Source organism: Dermacentor silvarum, chromosome 1 (genome assembly GCF_013339745.2).
Source record: "Dermacentor silvarum isolate Dsil-2018 chromosome 1, BIME_Dsil_1.4, whole genome shotgun sequence".
NCBI lineage: Eukaryota > Metazoa > Arthropoda > Arachnida > Ixodida > Ixodidae > Dermacentor > Dermacentor silvarum.
In genome coordinates this window covers 109,992,624-110,014,396 of record NC_051154.1, presented here as the reverse complement: position 1 = coordinate 110,014,396, position 21,773 = coordinate 109,992,624, and the positions used below count along the sequence as shown (strand labels likewise).

Sequence of the window (21,773 nt, the reverse complement as noted above, 5' to 3'; positions counted from 1 at the left end):
AGGCTATGTATATATATATATATATATATATATATATATATATAGGTCCGTCCGTAGCTACTATCATCTTCCTCCCAGTGAGCAGCCATGCTGCGGTGAGAGGGCTCGCTTTTTAGTAAATGTATGTACATGTACCCAAGCATGAGTCCCGAAGTATGCTGCTATGCGTAAAAAACTAACTCTGTAAATTGCATGAATTTATCATGTTCATGCGACTTCAAGGACAACGCTAGAGTGTCGTGAGCAGCATGATTGCTAATGTAAAAGATAAATTAATTTCCCATCCCGAGCACCGAGAGCCGTTCATTCAGCAAAGTAACAGAAGAATCATTAGCGAACACACACAAATAAAACAAACAACACTTTATTCCACAAATATTGTGAACGTTGCTACATAAACATATAACACGTGGGAACTGGAGGTGGACATAATACACTATGGCTGCTCAACGCGGCAGAAAACATGAACTAGCATTGGTGAACGCGAGATTGCCACAAGATAAATATGGCAGATGCGGTCACGAATATATACAGTTTGAATGCATTATCGCCTAGATCTTGGCCGACATCATTCTTGAGCATTAATTGGGTAGCCCGCCCCCTTACCGCGCTTCCAGCCTTCACATCTACAAAGCGATGTTGAACAGAGTGTTGATGAGCAGGAAAGAAAACCTAAACAGGGATATTTCCCAGAAATCATGCAAACATACATATGTCTAGCAGTTGTAGCAAACAATTAGATTTTACAGTAAAAGTGCGATTCAAGCTACACCTGGGCTCGTCGTCGTCATTGTCGCGGCTTTTTCTTCATTTTTTACGTATTTAGTGTCATTGAGCAATACTTCAGAAACCTCTCGGATGTAGTAATTTTCTAATTGCTTTTCAACGGCTTTTATTGTTCTATCAAGAATGTCTTACCCTTGCCATCATCTGTAGTATTCTTGTGGCTATGATATTGAAGCGATTGTCACTGTATTTATAGAAAAACAGTCAGTTTTACCCCGTTCAATCATCGAAATGAAAAGGAAACGACAGTGTGTAAGGACTTGCCATTGTTAATTAAGATTTACACTATCTGGCGCTTTATCACGACCGCAGCAATGTTGCAGCCGACGTTATTTTCAATATTCAGAGAATGGAACGTTCGGTAAATTGAAAGGAAAATAAAGGCAAAAATCAGTTGCCGTGATCACTGCTACACTTTGGTTTAAATGTTTTGCCACGGAACCGCAGCATGCGAAGACACGGTGTTTTCTCGTACACGTAATTTCCGGCAGAAAGACTCGCGGTAAAGACCCGCTCGTACAAAATGCGAGAGAGATGGCTAGAGAGAGGGGAAACATCGCGACAATGTGCCTTAGGATACTAACAATGCAACCGTAGGCTGATGATAACCATCACATGACATTACAGTGAGAAGGCACCTAACAATGCATCCAAGGGGTTCCGAAGGGCAGGAACTTGTAATGTGAATCATTAATCACACACGCGACAAAGTGGGTCATTCTTGAAATACTTTACATAAGGCAGGACATAAAGCACGTGAGCGGCTCAACCGAATGTGTAACCAATAAAGAATTTTTTTTTTAATTTCAGTCTGCGCTGTTTACCGCTATCAAACAATTACTGAAATTCCTTCACAACGCCATATCTGCCGAAAAAAAAACGGCTACCGTCAACAGTTTTTTTTTTAAGTCTCCTCATTCATAGTAGTGAGTGCTATACACAGGTGACCAAGCCTTCATCGGACGTCCAACATGACTGGCACACGAACACCTTACGCGCTCAGCGAGACAAGGGGGGACCGGCCGGTGGATGATAAATACAGTGAGGCGGTGTCGAGTGCGCAGTCTATGCTCAGAGGTAGCTGGACTGGCCGGGAGGCACCACAGTGCCATTAGAGCCCGTTTCCGCCTTGGGCTTGTACAACATCTGCGGGCTCAGCTTGTCACTCTTGTCCTCTACGTAAGGGACGGTGCTCTTGGTGTCGTGCAGCTGCGGTCGCCGCTTGGGCATGAGCAACAGTTTCTCGATGCGGCCTGTGGGCGCCTCGCAGGCAATGAACAGGATGTAGCTGAGCAGGTAGCTGGCCACGAGCGCCCCAAAGTATTGGGTCACCTACGGTGTCAACAAAAAGAACATGCGTCACTCGCGGACTCCAAATCTCCTAGGGTCTTTTTTTTTATTTATGCCCCATTTGCAAGCGTGTGCTTGTGCCAGAGGCAGCTTGTTTTTGGTTTCTTAATTATTTAGCGAGTCACTGTGAGTCAGCAAAAAAAATTACTTGTTTCCATAAAGCCGATAATAAATTCGAACTACAAGCACATGTTCTCAAAACATCATTTCGGGACTCGCCGTTGACACTCACCCGTCGGTGGCTACGATACAGGGGCGTAGCCGGGGGGAGGAGGGGGGTCAAACCCCCCCCCCCCCCCTTTACCCACTGTTTTGTCTCGTCGCTGCTAGCTGACATGTTTCAAGAAACCGGTGCTGCTATCACAATTTCATTCCTTGGCGCTTCTGTGTCACGGTGTTTGTCAAGACTTTGACAATCTGTGAGGTTTTGGGCGAGAATGCGGCCGCAGCATTATTAAGCCACAAATGAAGCAACAAATGCGGCGGCCGCATTTTAGATGGGGGCGAAAATGCTCGAGGCCCGTTTACATAGATTTAGGTGCACGTTAAAGACCCCAGGTGGTCGAAATTTCTGGAGCCCTCCGCTACGGCGTGCCTCATAATCATCTCGTGGTTTTGGGACGTTAAACCCCAACAATTAACAATTAAGAACTGTGTTTTTACGACTGTTCGAAAAATCTGTCCCGGAATTATTTCACTTTACTTTCTTGCTTGATTGTCAGTTTCAAGCAAGATTTTCAGTGCGTGTTTAAGTTTTCTAGCGCAAAGACACAGCGAACAAGCTATTGCTATGTGAGTAGGTATAGCCTGGTCACACATGCATTTTCACGTGTATAGCTGTCCTTGACTTGTGAAACGCACTTCGCTCCAACGAGCACGATGTCATCTATGCTTAACGGAGATTAACGGTTAACGATCGCTTCTCCAATCGGGCGGGTCATCTCCATGATGCGTTTTCGAAGACTGGTCTATTCAGTGGCGCGATGAGAGGCCGTTTCCCCAAACGCCCACTGTACCTGTCGCATGCACTTACCGTATGTTACTGCGCTTACTTTACTTTTTACTTAATTGCTGCACAAGCACACGCGCGCGGGGGGGGGGTCCAAGTCTTTGATATACATGTATAGAGTCTGCTCAAACTACCGATATTTATTATCGATCACGCCACGTAGAGGAAAGCTGACGCTTGCCCCCCCCCCCCCCCCCCCCCCCCCCAAAAAAAAAAAATTTCTAGCTACGCCCCTGCTTCGACATATAAATCTGTAGTAACCGAACGAATTATAATTGCGTTACGCTTGATGAGTTAAACGTGTGAACCAAATTGAAGGCACATTTTAGCGTAAGATTAGGCCTTTATATCAGATGCACGTAACGCGTGGAAAATGGCACCGTTGTTAAACGAGGGCTTCGTAAAAACTTTGTTTCCCACGGACATGCACTAGGTTTGCGGCACATTTTTTTTTTTTTTTTTCTAGGGAAGCTGATTTGTTTTTAACGCCACTTTGTTTCCTCTGCTCTATACTGATGCAGCGCTCACGTGCATGCAATGGCCATTGTGGACACTCACCATGCTGTAGTGTGAGAAGAATATCCTCTCCCTGGTGACGTTCAACCGGATGTAGTAATACGGCACGTGCAGCAGGTACACTCCGAATGAGAGTCGACTGAAGGGAACGAAGGCACTCCATGACAGCCACTTGGCGATGAAGCCTGCGAGATTGCAGCGGGTATATAATATAATGCGTTATAATATACGTATAGTGCGTTCGGTAGAATCTGTCCTCGGCCGAGCTGATGAAACATTGTTAAGAAAGGGATGCGTAGGCGAATTTGCGATGTTTTTTTTTTTTTTTTTTTTTTTGCACAGGTGCTGTTTCTAAATGGCTGGTCGCCTTCACCTATAATATATGTATACATGTCCAACACATCATGATTGGTTGGAAGAATTTCGACTTCCTGCGGGTTCTTAACGAGCGCCTATGTCTTGGCTAGCACACGACAGCTTTTACATTCCACTGCCATCGCAATGCGGCCGCTGCGGCTGGAAGTAAGCCGCGACCTCAGCAGCAGAACACCACAGCCAGTGAGCATGCACCGTTGAATGTCGTTATACCCGTATTGAATGGAGCCAAGCTTTGTCGATCAGTAAAGTCTCGTGCTGGCTTCAGAAGACGTCAATAGCATTGCTGAAACATTGCTGCAAAAGTGTAAACCTGAAGCATGTCGGGTGAACTGCTGAAGCCGAACGTTCAAATACGAAACAACAAATCAACAGGTTCTACCTTCTATGCGTAGCTTCTATAGCATAACCTTAAAAAGCTAGCGCGCAGGCACGGCTTGTCAATTGCGTTTTCAGCCTCTCAGGAGCAGGTGAAACTATATACTTATCTTTCTAATTTTAATAGAAAGGCTATACTGTATGTCCTCGTTCTGTCTATTTCATTTCGTTCTCTCTTCTCGTTTCTCCGATATCGCGCCGCGCATATGAATGCAAGCTGCATGTTCTCGGATATGCAGTGACAGAAGGCGTGGCTGCCAAGCAAAGCACCAAAATGCTTTCGCTATGTGTTCCATAGGAGTTGTTTGTTACATTCCTTTGTCCAGCAGTAAGGCGTATATCTGCCAGATTGAGTGATGTGTGAACGACCGACTTATGGAACGGGCTGGAAAAGTTAAGACGTGTGAGGATAAGTATGCGCTTTCAGCTGCGCACACTTCTGCCAGTGCATGTGAGCCATGATTTAAAGACAACAATTCTGAGCAGAAGCGCTAGCGGAGGCTTTGGAGATTTTTTTCATAAAAAGAACAATGAAAAGGGCAGCACCAGCGAGGCCTTCCCTATTGGCCTATACTAAAGCGAGGCATAGTTTTCAAACAAGTGCATGGCTGTGACATAAGTGTGGACGTTGTTTATTGTTTTAGTTCCATTTTCCGTTTCATTAACATTTTTGGTCAATATTTCATTATGTGGATTCTGCGCACGTATTAGATCGGTTAAATATTTCTCTATTCTCCTGTGAATAAAAAATTGCTGTAAACGTTTGTGTTCGTCGTGTTCCTTCTTGTGCGCTTCTGTTTTTCTTTTTGTCAACACTACAATACTTTGGGTTTCTCAAGCGCCCTCACCGCGGCGCAGGCTTTAGGTTGATTAATAACGCACGAGCTTTTTAACCATTACAGATATCACTTTCTAATATTTTTTAGGTTGCGGCCCAAGCAGGCGTAGATCTTTGTGTTGTGCAGTTTCTAAAATTGTTACAATGGCTCTGTGATTGGGGCCACCTGCTTCTCTTTTTCACCACGACGGAACTGAAAAACGTCTGCGCACTGAGAATTTCAGTATGTAAAGTTTAATCCAGAGCGCTCTACTATGGCGGCCACCATAGCGCAAATGATAGTTCGAGTATCAGTTGACGTTTAAGTATCACTCAGACGTTTAAATAAATAAATAAATAACTCAATCAATCAATCAATTATTCAGGTGCTTATGTGTTCAATTTATTATTATTAATCGATCGATTACTTAATAAGTCAACGGGTTCGTGCTGTTTCGAGCACACACCCACGCATGGTTTTCTAATTGCTCAGATGAACCATGGCATTTAATATTGCGGTTTGGCTGCAGCAGGCCGCTAACATCATTGACGGGCATCACGGTGCACGTGTTTAAGTACTCACCGCCTCGGCCGGTGGAGCAGGCGAAGGTGAGCCAGGAAAGCCAGACGGACCAGAGGAGCCGCTCGGAGAAAGCGAACGACAGCTTGGCCCACTCGGGCGGGTGCTCGCCACGGTTCCAGTCGTACATGATCAGAATGGAGGTGAGCCCGCACGCGGCGCTCATCAGCCACATACCCGCCTGGAGCATCTGAAAACACATCGCCCAAGATAACGGAACATGTAATTGCTGAGGTCCTCACAGGCTACGTCATGATTACCAGCCTTTTTAAATCAAGTATTTCGCATCGCTCTACTTTTTGACTGTCACCAGCCTGTAGTTCAGACTGGTTCTTCTTTTTTTAACTTCGCAACGTGCTGAAAACAAATTCAGAAGACAAGACCATCCGAGAAAATCTCACGACCTGGGCTCTCCAGGTCGCATCAACCGAGGCCACCTATAGGCCAAGGCCTTCAGAGCTACTGTCTGAAATTCTGAACAACGTTTTTTTTTTTTTCTTCCTCCGCCTCCCACTCGCGCAAAAAAAAGTATTTCTTAGCAAGCAAGCGAAAAGACTGCATAACTCGTGTCGGCTCGTAACAATTCTCTCTCTCTTCTGCTCTCTCTTCAGTCTTTTTAACTTTCGACTCTCTCCTTCTCTCTTTCATTTGTCATAAGGGTTCATGCTAAAATTATGTTTTCTTTGCGTACCTTGCATCTTTTCTATACTTCTCCGTATTCGTGTATAGCGGAGTTACCACATGCGCAGTCGCTATTAGGGAGTTTTAGTGTAGCGGAAAGCAGCAATTCAAGGATTTAGCGTTCGCGTTAGCGTTGCGTGCTGCAAACTGCGCATGCGCAGAACGTAAACGTAGCCAGAACTCTTACGTACATACGCTATTTCCGGAATATAGCGTTCAACGCTAACACAAGCAAGGGATTCCATACGTAGGGCAAGATGGCGGCACCTGTTGAAGCGAGAGCCGTCCACTTCGGATCTATCGAGTCGTCGGCCTGCACTGTTCGGCTCGTTCGTTCCCCACTAACGCTCGTGTTTGCTTTAGATTTGTGTGATGATGCTTCAACAGCGGCGTACAAGTGACAAATGGACGTTGTTTTCGATATACTTTCTCGATTAGCAGCAGAGTAGGCTTAACGAGAGGGTTTGCTCATGTTTGCTGAATCCGCCTATAGATGGCACCCAAGTGTATTTGCGTTAGCGTTAGCGTTTTGCTCCGTTCCGCTATTCTAAAACACTACCTTGTACCGCGCAGTGCACCCTTTCTTTGCGTTAGCGTTGCGTCGCACGCTAACGCTAACGTAAGCGTTTTCCGCTATACTAAAGCCCCCTATTTTTCATTGCTGAATACAGGTAGACGTTCAGAACCCAATCATAGGCCATCGCTGAACGGCGGTGAGACCTTGCATAGGAAGCTCTGCACTAACCGTGTGTCACATAGATAAGATGCGACGGTGCATACAAACAGGTCGCTATTCAGCGCAGTACTGCTTCTAGCTACGCCGGAAGTGCACTACAGGAAACCTGCGCTGAAACTTCGCGTGCCAACAGCAGCGTCGCAATACAAAGCCGATTGAGCGGAAGTAGTTTTCAGTAGCGCATGCTGCAATGTCACGTCTGCAAATTCCCCGCTTGTTTTCAGGCACACGCGTCGAGATTCTGACCTGACCATTGGCATACTTGAGCGTAGGAGCGCATGCGCTCCTCGCAAAGTGCATGGCCGTGAACAGAGCTTGGCAGGCCGCATCGCGCTAAAGCAAAGGTTGATACAGGCGTGCGTTTGTTATCGTTCAAAATACCATAACGTTTTCATTGCCTCCCTACCGGACGGCGTCAGAACGTTTTAGCTGCACACTCAGACTTCCGTGGCTCCTCCTAACCAGTGCTGGTTCTCCACAGCAGTCGTTCTGCTCTAAGCTCGTCACTGACCGGATTGTCACACTTAACAAACTGTGGGCACGTGGCAATCATTCTCAGCACGACTTGTCTTCCCTGTTTAGCGACAACTAAGGCAGCCGAATAGGAGTCTCCCTACCTTATGCACTCGAGTAAAATGTTTCGTGCGAGCTTTCCCCGATGTTCAATAGGCCTTCATTGAAGGCAAAAAGCAAAAACTAAGCTGAACGACGCGTGCGCAAGTTGCGTCTGATCTTCTGAATAGTAGATAGTAGTAGCATATTTCTTTAATATATTATACACAAGTAAAGCGACAGAAGCAGAAAGCGCGTTTTGCGACTGACAAAGGCTTTATCACTAACTGAGAGAGCCTGACTGAATGCTTTCTCGACTACTGGAACATGAACCGCGTTCAAAGTTCTAGTCATGGACAATGGGCGACAAGGGGCAACTTTTGTCCTCACCTTGCTAATTTTAACTGATGGATACCTGTACAGGAACAGCTGCGTCATTGCTCCGAAGAAAAAGGCGACGCCGTGGTATGACGGGTGGGTGTAGAACTTGTTGAGCGTCCCGGTCATGACCCTGCAAGTACAAGAAAAAGACAGGAAAGTTTTGAACACTTTGAAAACAACACCCGCACACTGAGCTTTTTATTTCGATATACGTTAAACGGCTGCAGGTTTTCGAAATCACTCGCAAATCGTACACTACGGAGCCTTTCATATGTGTAAAGGATCAACTTTGGGACGTTAAATTCCAATCCATATTATTTATTTAGTCATTTTGTACAGCATTGTGAATCGCGAAATACGAAATGCCCACCATATCATAATATATATATATATATATATATATATATATATATATATATATATATATATATTGTGAGCATTATTCATACGTTTCGTATTCTCATCTGTACATACTCGTCATCACCGTTTTGGGGCCTGGTAGTGGGACTCTCGCTCGAGAGAATATATATATATATATATATATATAAACTTAGAAGCCTTCAAGTTCCAGCACTAGCTCACCGTGACGTTATAGATTTTGATAGCTTCTGGTAGGGCCCAAAAACTTATTTAGAGGTAAAGATTGTCTCCATTGTTGTCTAAAAGAGCCAAAGACAGAATATGGCCAGTTTCGCGAACTTCTGCACCGCCAACGCAGCCCAAACACGAAAAAAAATGCTTTGAAATTCGTGCCGTCCCACTGATGTCCTGGCATTGAGGTTTAGGTTGAAATTCAAATAATGAAGCTTTGAGCTTCATTTTCTCTTCTAATAACCGACATATTAACGTGAAATTAACGACAACAAAGTTTTCAAACAATACTTTACCAGTCTAAATTGATTTATTGTTTTGATTTTGTGTCGGTTTAAACTTGGTAACACATGATAAACACATGATATGCCACGTAACATCTATTCCTATTCAGTCTCGTAAAACTGAAGATTTAAAAAGAATTGTCTGTTTAAGTTGCTGGCATAAACTGCTATGAAAGCTCATTGTGTTGCGGAAGGCAGTTTAAAGAAAGAGTACCTTCGTCTCAGCTATGAAAATTTGCCTCATCGCAGAGTACGCGCAAACAACGGGAAGAGTACATCGATCAGGGTATGGCCAAGGGGGCCAAAAGTAAGAGCTTTAAGGTTTCAAAAAGCTAAGGGCATGATATTCACCGCGCAAAGCTACGCTTTAACGTTTTGTTGTTATGTCGGACTAGAAGCTCACTCGCAAGAACTCAATTAAGGGATTAAGTGTAACATAGACGATGACAAAGGGCGTTAGTTGAAAGAAAGAGAAAGTGGTCTTACGTGAAGTTGTCTGCCATCGGAAGAACGAAGGGTGTGTAAATTGTGTTCGAGACTTGCCAAGCAGATATCGAACAAGCAATGAGGGAGAGGCTTCCAAACACAATGATGGTCGTCCATATTTTTCTGCAAGAGAAAAATGTTTCCTGTCAGGTGCACGTCAGAAACGTCCCTTGCGATCACAGCAAGGCCAGTTTCTGCGCAGGTGGTCTTATTGCTGCGAATATGTCCCAATTGAAGATTTTATATTTTAGGCTAATTCGCATCCTACGATAATCTACTAGCTGCCAGGAAAATACCTCTGGCTAAGGACTGCCTTACGAACAGATAGGCCTCCCACAGGTGAAATGTTCGGTGTACCGTTCTCTTTTTCCTTAGGAAATAAAACACAATACTAATAAACTTGCTATTTTATCATATACTTAAGGGTTATTCAGTCATTTGTCGTCATTTTAGTCATTAACTTTTAGCATTATTTTGAGAAAATAGGGCGTCACTGTTCTTTTTCCAGGGTCTTGCAAGTTTCTGATCCAAGCTTTTTTTCATAATACACAAATTAAGCACACAAATAAAATGAAAAATACAAAACGCCTACATGAAGCGATCTTGAACAGACGGAGTACTCCATCGACGGATCTCTGTGCAACACTCAATATTACAAATTGAATTATTATATGAACTTGCACTGACTCATTGTACAATGGCTTTCTTTCACCAGAGTTTGGTCGCAACTGTCAGCCACAGAAGCTTACGGGACACAAGATTTGGGGGGACAAAAACAGAATTCCAGCGAAGCCTGGGCACATAGCCTCGAACTCAAAGTTGTTTGAGATCTGCATAATAGTGACCAACCAAGTTAGAAACGACATGCTTTAAGAGAACAGAAATTCACATTTGTAGAGTAGCTCGGCTGTTGCAAACTTTTGTGGCCGTCTGTACAATATATAGAAAATATTGTCATCATCATCCTCCTCTTCAGCCTATTTTGCTGTCCCCTGCAGGACGAAGGCCACTCCCAGCGATCTCCAATTACCCCTGCCTTGCGCTAGCTGATTCCAACTTGCACCTGCAAATTTCCTAATTTCAACAACCCACCTAGTTTTCTGCGGTCCTCGGCTGCGCTTCTCTTCTCTTGGCATCAATTATGTAACTACAATGGTCCGTCCGTTATCTGCCCTACGCATTACATGGCCTACCCAGCTCCATTTCTTTCTTTTAATGTCAACTAGAATATCGGCTATCCCCGTTTGCTCTCTGATCCATACCGCTCTCTTCCTGTCTCTTAACGTTAGGCCTAACATTTTTCGTTCGATCGTTCTCTGTGCGGTCCTTAACTTGTTCTCGAGCTTCTTTGTTAAACTCCAAGTTTCTGCCCCATATGTTTGTACCGGTAGAATGTAATGATTGTACACTTTTCTTTTCAACGACAGTGGTAAGCTCCCAGTCAGAATTTTGTAATGCCTGCCGTATGCAGTCCAACCCATTTTTATTCTTCTGTAAATTTCCTTCTAGTGATCAGGGTCCCCTGTGAGTAATTGACCCAGATAAACGTACTCCTGTAAAAACTCTAGAGGCTGACTGGCGATCCTGAATTCTTGTTCCTTTGTCAGGCAATTGAACATTATTTTTGTCTCCTGCAGATTAATCTTCAACCCCACTCATACATTTTCTCGGTTGAGGCCTTCAATTATTCGTTGAAATTCGTCCCCAGTGTTGCTGAACAGGACAACGTCATAGAAAATAAATTTGGTTGTAAAAAAAAGTGCAGTGATAGAGAATATGTGAACGTTTGTCTCATCGCAACCGCAAAAACCGCAACAAGGAGCCATAAGCCGCCTGGTCGAGAGACTGGTCCCACAACAGAAAGTACTGGAACACGGGATTCGAGTGTCCTTGTGGAAAAAGATACTAGAACCCTGTTACACTTTTTAACAAGTATCTTATATGTTACGCTGAATTTTATACCTCAAAATGCTGATTTAACCACTTAACGCATAGCCAATAGTATATATATATAGTGGTTTGATACACTGGAGCGAGCTTTCAGTTGTGGATAGTTCAGCAGACCATAATTAATTACTGTACTACTTACGTTTTAACGCAAGTACATATCATTGCTTCTTCTGTTTTTTTTTTCTGTACAAATGTACTCTCCAGTGTTCAGATTGGTCGACAATTTGTTCTAACTTTCGTTTATGTGGAGCTGTGTTTGGGTATTACAAGGTTAAAGACGACTGGACTTTGCGATGGCATTTGGTTGTGCAGCGAACGCTGTTACGTGTACACGTGCGCGCCACCTTCTGTGACTGTCCCTCATCCTTTTGTTTCTTCTCCCTCATCCAGTGTACTGTGCGAAGCTAGCAGCAGCCTTGTTAACCTTGTGGCCACCTCACGGCCTTTCCTTCTTTCTGTATTTATATACGTCATTTTCGAAAGCAGACAACTCCTGCTTTTCTTTCTATTCATTTTCATTTCGTGCAATAAAAGCTGAAATTAACGTTCTGCAAGTTCTCAAGTGCAGTCTTGATAAAACACTTACTTCTTGAAAAACTGGATGACTATAACTGAGATCACGAACAGCTGGAAATCCGTCGACATGTACCACAGGTGCCCATACATCCCCTGTGGAGAGAATTCCCATGAAAATTAGTTTCAGCAACACAATGGTGGCTTGGTTTCTGTGGTAGACAACAGTGTTAAACAATCTTTAATAAATGAAACGCCAACCTCGGCCCCGCTGTCTGCGCCTTCTTTGCCTAACGCAGCCTAAACCTGTCACCTTGGTGGTCAGGGCGACTTTGTTTTTGTGCCGAGTAAATGCAGACGAGAGAAAGGTAGTGCTTCAGAAGTAAGGACGACGGAATTTTGCACAAAGTGACCTGATTTTGGCTTTTTCTTTTTTCTCTGCCCTTCAAACAGGTAATACATACGTTCTAGTAGCTTCACTTCATCTGGTGATATCTAATCAACTACATGTATAACAATTTATTATTATAGAGAAGTTCGTGAATAGTTGTCAACCTTTTCATATATCACCTATGTAAATTATTCAATCAGCGTGACATACACGCACGCTGATGCGTGCCCTCGTTTTCTCAAGTTCATATGCCCCAATACGTACATCCAAATATCAGCAATTTTAAGCCTGCAATTCCCAAGTAATCCACAAAACCAAAGATTAACTATATGTTTCTAGTTATGCCATCTGAAATGTTGCGCTAAGAAAAATAATAGCCCAATGAAAAACCTGACGACAGAAAAAAGAGAAGAAAATAAAACTTACGATGTGGAGCTTTCCGGTGAAATTTCTAATCTGAAGCAAGAGTGCCCAATATTGCGTGCGGATTTCCTTATAGAAGTGCTCATACAGCGTCGGCGTAGTGGGACCTTTGAACATCAGCGGTGCAAGGAATGTGCACATAATACAAAAGGCAATGGGTACGGTTCCCCTGAAAAAGAAACCAAGAAGAATTTATAAAAAACAAAAAAACAAAAACAATTGTTTCTTTTGTAAGACGAAAATGAAAAAGGCTGTGTCGAACGAGCGCGGAAACAATGTGTCAATGAGTCTTACGAATTTTCATTTCAATATTCGTCTCATGTGAAAGCGCACTTTTTTTTATTCTAGGTTCTTCATTGCAACCTTTGTCTGCAGGAACTAAACGGAAAAAATATATTATGGGGTTTTACGTGCCAAAACCATCATCTGATTATGAGGTACGCCGTAGTGAGGGACTCTGGAATAATTAGTACCATCTGGGGTTCTTTAACGTGACCTAAATGTAAGTACACGGGTGTTTTTGCATTTCGCTCCCATCGAAATGCGGCCGCCGTGGTCGGGATTTGATCCCGCAACCTCGTGCTTAGCAGTCCAACACCACAGCCAGAGAAGCAATCGGAATCGGATGTTCTATGCTTAGACGCACCTTCGACCCCTAATAGCGCTATAAGGGATTTTCAGTTAATAGCGCTGGAGGGTCATGGTCAAGTGTCTCCGACGGAACCACTCATAGAAACTTTGGCCAGACTGTTTTAGCCCTATACCCTGGTTCATCGTGCTTCATTCACATTGTGTTTTTATTTATCAGCCTCTTCGTCTTTACTATATAGTACTAAATATAATGTCGCGTTACACGTTCGTGACTCTGTGGAGACCGAGTTTTTTATCCTTAAGCGAACCGCACCACCTCCTTTCTCTCTGGTGGCATGAACCTGCCAAGTAAATGTCACTACGGTCAGTTTACTGCATAACGCCATAACGATTCCATTACGTAGGTAATTAACATATGAGAAATTGTTACAAAGAGAAGGCAATGTAAAAATCTTCGAACGCTTACGATCGCGTATAACTTAGTGTGCAAATCCTACACCTTCACACACACAAGCATTAGCACTAGTGCCCCGATAAGTCTGATCCTCATCATGCAAGGGGGGATTCTATATCAACTACAGACACATTAAAGAATTTAGCTCTTTGACGTACATTCTTGGCCAAATGTGTCATGAGATGCATTTACCTGATGTATCTTCTGATAATGGCGATTATGGTGCCAAAAACAGCGTTGGAGCGTTCCCTCAGTAAGTTGTATGTCAGCAGGTAACCACTGTGCAGAAAGGGATAAAAATAAATGATGCAACTGATTATAAAGCCAAAGGTAACCACCCTTTGCAAAAGTTGTCACATAAACATCAAAGTTGCCTTAAGGCAATGGTCTGTAAGATTCCAGTTGTTACCTACAACCCGACAATTCAGAGGGCATGATAACTGGTATGGAATTGGAAGTGGGAGGTCCCTGGTTTTCATGGGCTTGAGCAAAGCTATATGAGTAACACTTTACATTGTATGCAGTTATACCAAGACACTCGAGGATGCTGAGCAGACATGCCATGTTAGGAAACTACTCTATACGCGGAGAGCACTCTCGATCAATGCGGTTCAGCGGCAGATTCCAAGTAGAGCACACACACACTGCTATCGTTTACAACACTCAGTACTCCCCCCCCCCCTCCCCCCCCAACTCTCTGTTATGCGTGCGCATTACAGTTGCTCAAGTGTAGCACGAGAACCTGCGAGCTACTTGTTCTTTTTGTATATACCAATTGGGTTTTATACTGACGGCATTTACAAATGTCCCCGAACCGTCCTCGAGTGTTGCTGAGTTCTTAAAGTGCAAAACTACGTAAGTGATTGATTCACGAAGCCCTAATGAAAGAACGCGCCACGAGAACGGAAGCCGGTGCACTAATGCGTGGCCGCGAAAATACAAAGTGCCGCGACCATTGTTTTATTTTTGTGCAAAAAGTTGTACACATGCTCTATTTACGTGTAGTCTCTAAGCTAATTCTCGATACAGAAGGAGCGAATACTAGCATTTCGCTGTTACGTTAACATCTACCCAACGCTGTGGTCATATTTACAGTGCTGTTCGCATGCATATATACTGCTTCTGATTAGCAGGCGCAGTGGCTATCACTCCTTCGGTCATCGTGTTTGGCCATCGTTCAACAGTCAGCCATTCAATAACCTTTTACGCCTGAAATTCCTTCGTCGATTCGGTCCCTGATTATGTGAGTCTGCCATTTTCTGCCAATAAACTAGTGGCCGACGTAGAAGCACGTCGCCGGTGAGATTTTGCTAAATTGTTGTCAACGCAACTTTATGTGAGTGGCATCATGCGGCTAGTGCTACGAAACTGCGAAGAAAACAGAGGGAAAGTTTACACTCCGCGAATTAGAAAGGCCGCTCCGAACATTGCTTACATCAAATAAAGCAATGGTAAGAGGACAACGCGTGCCGTGGCGCACTGCGTATGTTGATGGGCGTTCCGCTTCTGCGACAGGGATGCCTTCGTAAATCCATGCCCCCTATAAAGGCGGTTCGTTCGTTTGTTTGCGAGGGGAAACAACGTCGAGAAATGTTTAGGCTCCTGCAATCACTTCAGGCCTTCATCTATGATGCAGACTCCATTTCTTTCCCCAAGAACAACTGGCTGCAAGCTTGTTTCGACCCCCATGCAAAATCCTTTCACTCAAAGATTATTCCCGTCAGTTTATCGCCCATATACGTTGCTTCTTACTTCTTATACTGTTTTGTACCATTTCGCTTGTCTCTGTGTTAGGTAGAGCAGCGGGCTGCTGCGCTGTGGAAGCATGGTTCAAATGCTGTGATCGGAGACGTAATTTTTTTATTGAGCGACAGCTTGTTAAAACGCAGCTGTTTTCGTTCCTACTTACGCTTCTATAGTGTAATCGCTGGGAACCAACACTGAGCCATCGAATTGAGAAAACCAGCAATTAACCGACCTAGGCCAAACCCAGCGGAATGTAGGCAAGGAAGATTTTTTTTTTTTTAAGTATGAGTCACTTTTATGAGGAGTGAGTTCGTACTTACGCGAGGAACAAGAAAGTGTCCACACTGAGGTAGCCGGCCATGATGAAACAGAACAGGATGTTATCTCCGTAATGAAGAGCGTTGACAAGGCGGGCTGTGTCAAAGAAGGAAATTATGCCATATTTAGTATTTTGAGTTGTTTGCGGGGAATTATATCGCAGAGACATATTACCATAGTCATGCACCAACTCGCCCAGCAAAAGGTTCTTCTAAATATAAGAATCGTACTCGGTAATACTTAAACGCACTCCCGAGTATTATCCGACACGAGAAAGAGATGAACAATAGGGTGACACTCCCGCAAATATTTCGTTCATGGATCCTGCCACTCTGTCTTCGCTAAACAAAATTATTCTAGGGGTAATCCGAAGAGTTATGGATGCCAGTAGCGCCGTATGTGCAAACATTATCTAGCCCAACATTATCGCAAGTGACATATATATTTGTCACAGTTTACTTAAGTTTCACTTATAGAGAGGCTACGCCGTGATTCATGGTCATGCAATGTTTTCCCGATTGTATCAAGTTCATAGCCACATGAAAAGAAACACAAAGAAAAAGGCAGGCATGTTAACCAGGACTGATCGTGGTTGGCTACCCCTCATTGGGCGAGAGGGAAAGAAGATAACCATATAAAGAAGAAGGAATGCCGCAGATGAACTGCAATGTTCAGTACTGCCTCAATGACGGCTACTCATTCCGAAGGACTTCAGAAACAGCAAGTGGCGCAGCGAGCTCAACGTCGTGCTTAAATAGAAGCAGATATATGCCGTAAGTTACCATTTTTGATCTTGTGAAGACAGTTTTGCGCTTTTTTTGAAAACGACTGGCTTATGCGAGCGCATTTCATTGGGGGATGCACAAAGCAAGTGCCCACATTCACCACCTTCTTTCCTCTCTCTTCTTTCTATTTCCTTGTTCCCGTTCCCCCAGAAAAAGGGCAGCCAACCAGGCGCCTTTCTGGTTAACGTTCCTGCCTTCTCGCTTTCTTTTTTATCTCTTTCATCTTGCCCCGAACAACCATCTGGTGAACGAATATTTTTTTTTCATTTTTTAACATTCTCTTGTCAGCGATGAACATGGCAGCCTGCGAAAGAAATGTTGCTCACACATGTTGGTGAAGTTGAAAGTGCTGTACGAGTGGCCGAGGACGACCCAGCCGATGCTGAAGAAGCGCATTCCGTGCAGGAACCGTAGCTTGTATGCGTCCGACTGCTTGTCATCTGTCACCCTCACCAGCATCTTCGAGTTGGCCACCACGGAGAAGCTCGAGAGCGCTGTGAGCGCCGTTCCTGGAAAGATCGGATGATGCGTATTGCGTCACAAGCCTGTGGTTTAAGGACCGGGACCGCTAAACTTTGAAAAGATCACAGGTGAGAGGTCGAAGTGCCCACTGCTTGCAAGCCGTGGCGAGAAACTTTGTTTGACAGCTTGCTTCATTACCTCTTGGTTCATCTCCACGTGTGTTGTTCAGGTAGATGTCGATCGCTGTGCTCGCTGCCATGAGGAATGCAATCACTCCTAGGACGGCACTGTGGAGGTCCGAAGCGAAAAGAAAGAAAGAGCAAAAAAATAATCATACTAAGTTCACTAACATTTCCTTTAGGCTGCAATAACTCCATTTGACCTAAGTGCCAGGTTAATTAGCGAAGCAAGATCTTCATTGCAATATATAGAACACTAACACATTTCACTGGCGAAGAGAACTGACAAAGTACGCCGCTGATCTCAAAACTGTAACTTTGTGTGGATACGCTCCTTTCTTCGTTGTAACATACGAAATCGAAATGAAGTTGTAAAAGACCACGAAGAAGGCCGCAAATACTCACCAAGATTTTTTTTGCAGGGAAATCAAATCAAGCCAAAATAAGCCCAAGCGCTGTCAGAACGTGGTGCAAGTATAGGGGCAACAAGGCTAAGTGCTGGATGATCCGGTACATTATCAAAAGAAGGTTTTGATAGTGAGCTCACGTGAACTTGCATTTGCCTATGCACTTGGTGCTGTTTTTCGGGTTCATATGAGCAATAAAGTTCAGTACAACAGTAGTTGTGCTTTCTGCTGTGTATGTCTTTTTAGCTGGTTTTTCTATCTACCTGTAGCAGAAAAAAAAGCACGCACACTTCTGAATCTCAAAGATGTACTAATCGAGCTGCCACCATGTCTGCGAATTTCGCGGGCTTCTATTCTTACTCTTCCAAAGCGAAGCTTTATATGGCTAGGCGAAATCGCCTGTCCACAGAAAACTATCATCATCAGCATTGGCTCGAGCGTCGTCGTCTTCTTCAACGAGCCAACGAGCTGGCTCGTTGGCTCGTGCTCATGCACGGCACGCGCTCGTGCAACTGCTCCAGTGTTTGTCGTCATCGTCTGCTTCCACAGCTGGCTGCGTTGCAGCTAATCATTCCAGCGTAGAATTTCACTTCTTTTCTGTCGTCGTAATGAGAAGGCCGCGTTTACAGAGGTATGATCCAGTGCTTAAGGGGGTATGAGCCATTCATTGTCTTACCGTAAAGTACATATTTAATTTTGAAGCAATTTAATTTCGAAGACTCGCAAGCGGCAATGGCGGGCGAATGCTGCCAACCACGCCGCCGAGCAAACTCGAGACATCGAACGCAAGCGACAACCGCGGACAGCGGGCATACCGTCAGTGAGTCGTTCTCTCCATCGCAGCCGAACGTGTGTGTAACCTCATAATTGATAAATACTTTAATGAACCCTCGGGATTTACCCAGTGATAAACACCGGGACCGCACGTTTCAGCTTCGCTGGTTAACCATCTTCACGGAGCGGAAGGGCCGACGAATTTTTTTTTCGAGTTCGCTTTCCTGCTGTCATCACACTGGTTTTATAAAACACACACCTGCATCCGCATTCCTCGCATTTGAAATGCCAGACAGCTCGAGACAACTATCTACAGTCGAATACCTGTGACCTATCTGCCGATCGCTAAGGCACAATATTCGATGTAGGTCGGCGACGCGATAATAGTATAGCAAAAACGCGATATATACCACACCACTTTCGCTCTCAACCAAACGCTTGTGTGAGTATTTCTCAGCCTTGGTCATTTCTCGACCTTCGCATGTGCGGTGATCGAAAAGCGACAACCGAGCGTTGTCTGTACTGTTATAAGTTGGATTTCTTTTTCTTCTCACGAGGAAAGCCGATTAACCGGAAGCACGTTGCTTTCGACCTTTCCTAACCTTTCATCTGATGCTTGCGCAATCATAAACCTTGACTACTAGTTCAAAATACCGTACAGCGGCTGGCTAGCACGCAAACGTGCGCGCAACTCTTCCATATTTCTTGTCTCTCTGATTAGCCTTGTGTGCAACCGCGTACGCAGCTGTTTCTTGCGTATAATTTCAATTGCTAATTGATAAGCTTTGCATACCCTTTTAGAAATATATAAAAAGCTTGAGCTCACGTAATAGTACGAACGAAATAACACGATATGCAAACAACACTGTTTTCCTTGTGGTAGCTGGCTTGGTGTTCGCATATCCTCGGATGTATCAAGTTACGCAGTACGAAAAAATGTCACAGTTTCGCCCTAAGGGCGAAGCAATGAATGCGATAGCAACACAGCAATGTCATACGAAGTAAGGTGAGCGGCTTTGGTAGCAACAACACGCAGAACTGTTGTCGACGCCATCGGCGTTTTGCCCGCGTTAGCTCAAAATGCGTGCGGCGTTGGTGACTGTTGCTGGAGCCTCTGATATAAATAGGCACTTGGTGCCGCAGCTAAACGTCGCCTCCCTTCCCTCCCCCTCCCCCACGGCCTCTCGCGCGTCCGAAGAAGGCGCGTTTGCTCTACATATATGGTGATTGTAAAGGAGAAAAGAGACGCCTACTTCTGCAGCCCTTAAGCGAGCACGGCGCAGAACGCGCGTTTGTTCTCCGCCGTGCGTTCACTCCCCGTGAAAGACGCGCCCCTCGCGCCCTTTCACTCGCACATACAGCGTTCGGCGCGCGGCGACGATTTCATCTCCAAATGACGTCATACGGAACCTCACGGCGACGGCGACGGCGACGGCGACGGCGACGCCGACGGCAGAAATCTGCTTTTGAGTGTCCATATAATTGCTATCGCAATAAAACATAAACCTGTTATACATTTTGACTGCAGTGGCAGGTATCAGACATTAACGACTTCTTGAAAGTGGTAGCATCCCTGTCACAGGCCGCAGCATTCATCAGCATAAAGGCGAATTTACATATTTCTCTCACTACTGGATATATGCCGCGTCGTCCCTACTTTTCGAATGTTATAGGGTGGAAGGGCTTATTTACCATGAAGTAAAGAAATGATGGCGAAGTGGTCGCTAAGCGATATGGGAGAAAAATTTTCCGACTTTTTCGAAGAATTGAAAATGATGTAAGTAACATTTTCGCCTGTTTTCCTACTTTTTTTCTTGCTTTCAATACCGTCTGTGTGCGCAAACACTAAAAGTCCGAGGACTCACACACACACACACACACACACACACACACACATATATATATATATATATATATATATATATATATATATGTTTGTTTGTTGGCTTCTTATGATATATATATATATATATATATATATTAAGGTTGGGCGAATATTCAAAGTTTCGAATACGCATGGACTATTCGTATTCATATTCGCTAAGGAATTATTTGGTATTTTCGAATACTCAAAACTAACCAAATATATCGCGACAATCTACTGTCAGTCTTGCTACTGTTCTCTGTCTGCTAGACAAAATATTGCAAGTTATCAAACGCGAAACAACGGCAAAAAGATTTCGAAGCAATGTGGAAACAAAATCTTCGCGGTGGAAGCCTATATGATAACCGTAATTTTTGCTCGTATTCTGTGAATTAGTGTTTTTGGTTGTCTATTCATGTAGGAGTTTTATTTTTTATGCTACAATCAGTAGGGTTTTCTTTGTAACGGGCTTTTTACACGTGTTTACGGCAGACAAGTCCTTCAGCAGTTACTTTTTTTCCACAACCTCGGGTATTTTTTCGGCACTCATTTATTTAGCCTTTTTGAAACGCTAGTCATACAGCAGCCATTCATTCTTTGAAAGCTTTTTTGCAGTCAGGTAAAATGTAAAGATGTTGACGGGCTATTTGTGCAGTTTCTTTATTGACAACTAGTGATCTCGAGCTTAACGCTGATCCTTTGTCCCTGATAGTTAATTACCTTTTTTTACTAGTTAGTACAGGCGTGATACCCTAACTATACCGAAATAAATATTCCTGCTGGAAATATATAAACTACGTTTGACTATTCAATATTCGAATACTGTGCGTATTCAGAAAATATCTGGTGACCCTTTTCCTGGATCCGGTAGTTTTACAGGCCCTTACAGTATGAGGACGCACGTACGAAAAACGATGTCTATACTTCCAACGTTTCGGCCGGGGTCCGGCCTTCGTCAGGTAATCTTATATATATATATATATATATATATATATATATATATATATATATATATGTGTGTGTGTGTGTGTGTGTGTGTGTGTGTGTGTGTGTGTGTGTGTTTGTTTGTTTGTTTGTTTGTTTGTTTGTTTGTTTGTTTGTTTGTTTGTTTGTTTGTAAGAATAATGATCAAAACTGACATACGAGTGATCTCTTCATATAGATTTGCTATATGCTAATTCGCACAGCCAACTGCGTGCGCTAAAGTATAATCAACAGTAGCGGCTTCTTTCATCATCCGGGGAATAGCCAGGACCCACACATTAACACGAGCTGATGCTCCGTTCCACGAGCACCGCCTGTGCGGCTGCGTGAGAACTGCCTTTATCGGCGATAAACTGACGGCAAACACGCGCACTCGTGCCCTTGCCGACGAGTTGCCGCATAATTAGGGG

The 21,773-nt window shown here is 44.0% G+C and overlaps 1 protein-coding gene across 1 annotated transcript in view; it reads right to left on the bottom strand.

Moving 5' to 3' along the window:
* Positions 1-348: 348 nt before the first annotated feature.
* LOC119434844 (nose resistant to fluoxetine protein 6) overlaps positions 349-21,773 on the bottom strand; it is a 44,416-nt gene continuing 22,991 nt past the window's right edge. Inside the window, exons 5-15 of the mRNA XM_037701899.2 lie at positions 17,354-17,442; positions 17,020-17,202; positions 15,911-16,004; positions 14,037-14,123; positions 12,803-12,968; positions 12,059-12,141; positions 9,523-9,645; positions 8,171-8,291; positions 5,815-6,001; positions 3,704-3,846; positions 349-2,118 (exon numbers count right to left, since the gene is read on the bottom strand). Coding sequence (XP_037557827.1) covers positions 1,858-2,118; positions 3,704-3,846; positions 5,815-6,001; positions 8,171-8,291; positions 9,523-9,645; positions 12,059-12,141; positions 12,803-12,968; positions 14,037-14,123; positions 15,911-16,004; positions 17,020-17,202; positions 17,354-17,442 — 1,537 coding nt within the window. The 3' untranslated portion in view covers positions 349-1,857. The remainder of the gene's footprint in view (positions 2,119-3,703; positions 3,847-5,814; positions 6,002-8,170; positions 8,292-9,522; positions 9,646-12,058; positions 12,142-12,802; positions 12,969-14,036; positions 14,124-15,910; positions 16,005-17,019; positions 17,203-17,353; positions 17,443-21,773) is intronic.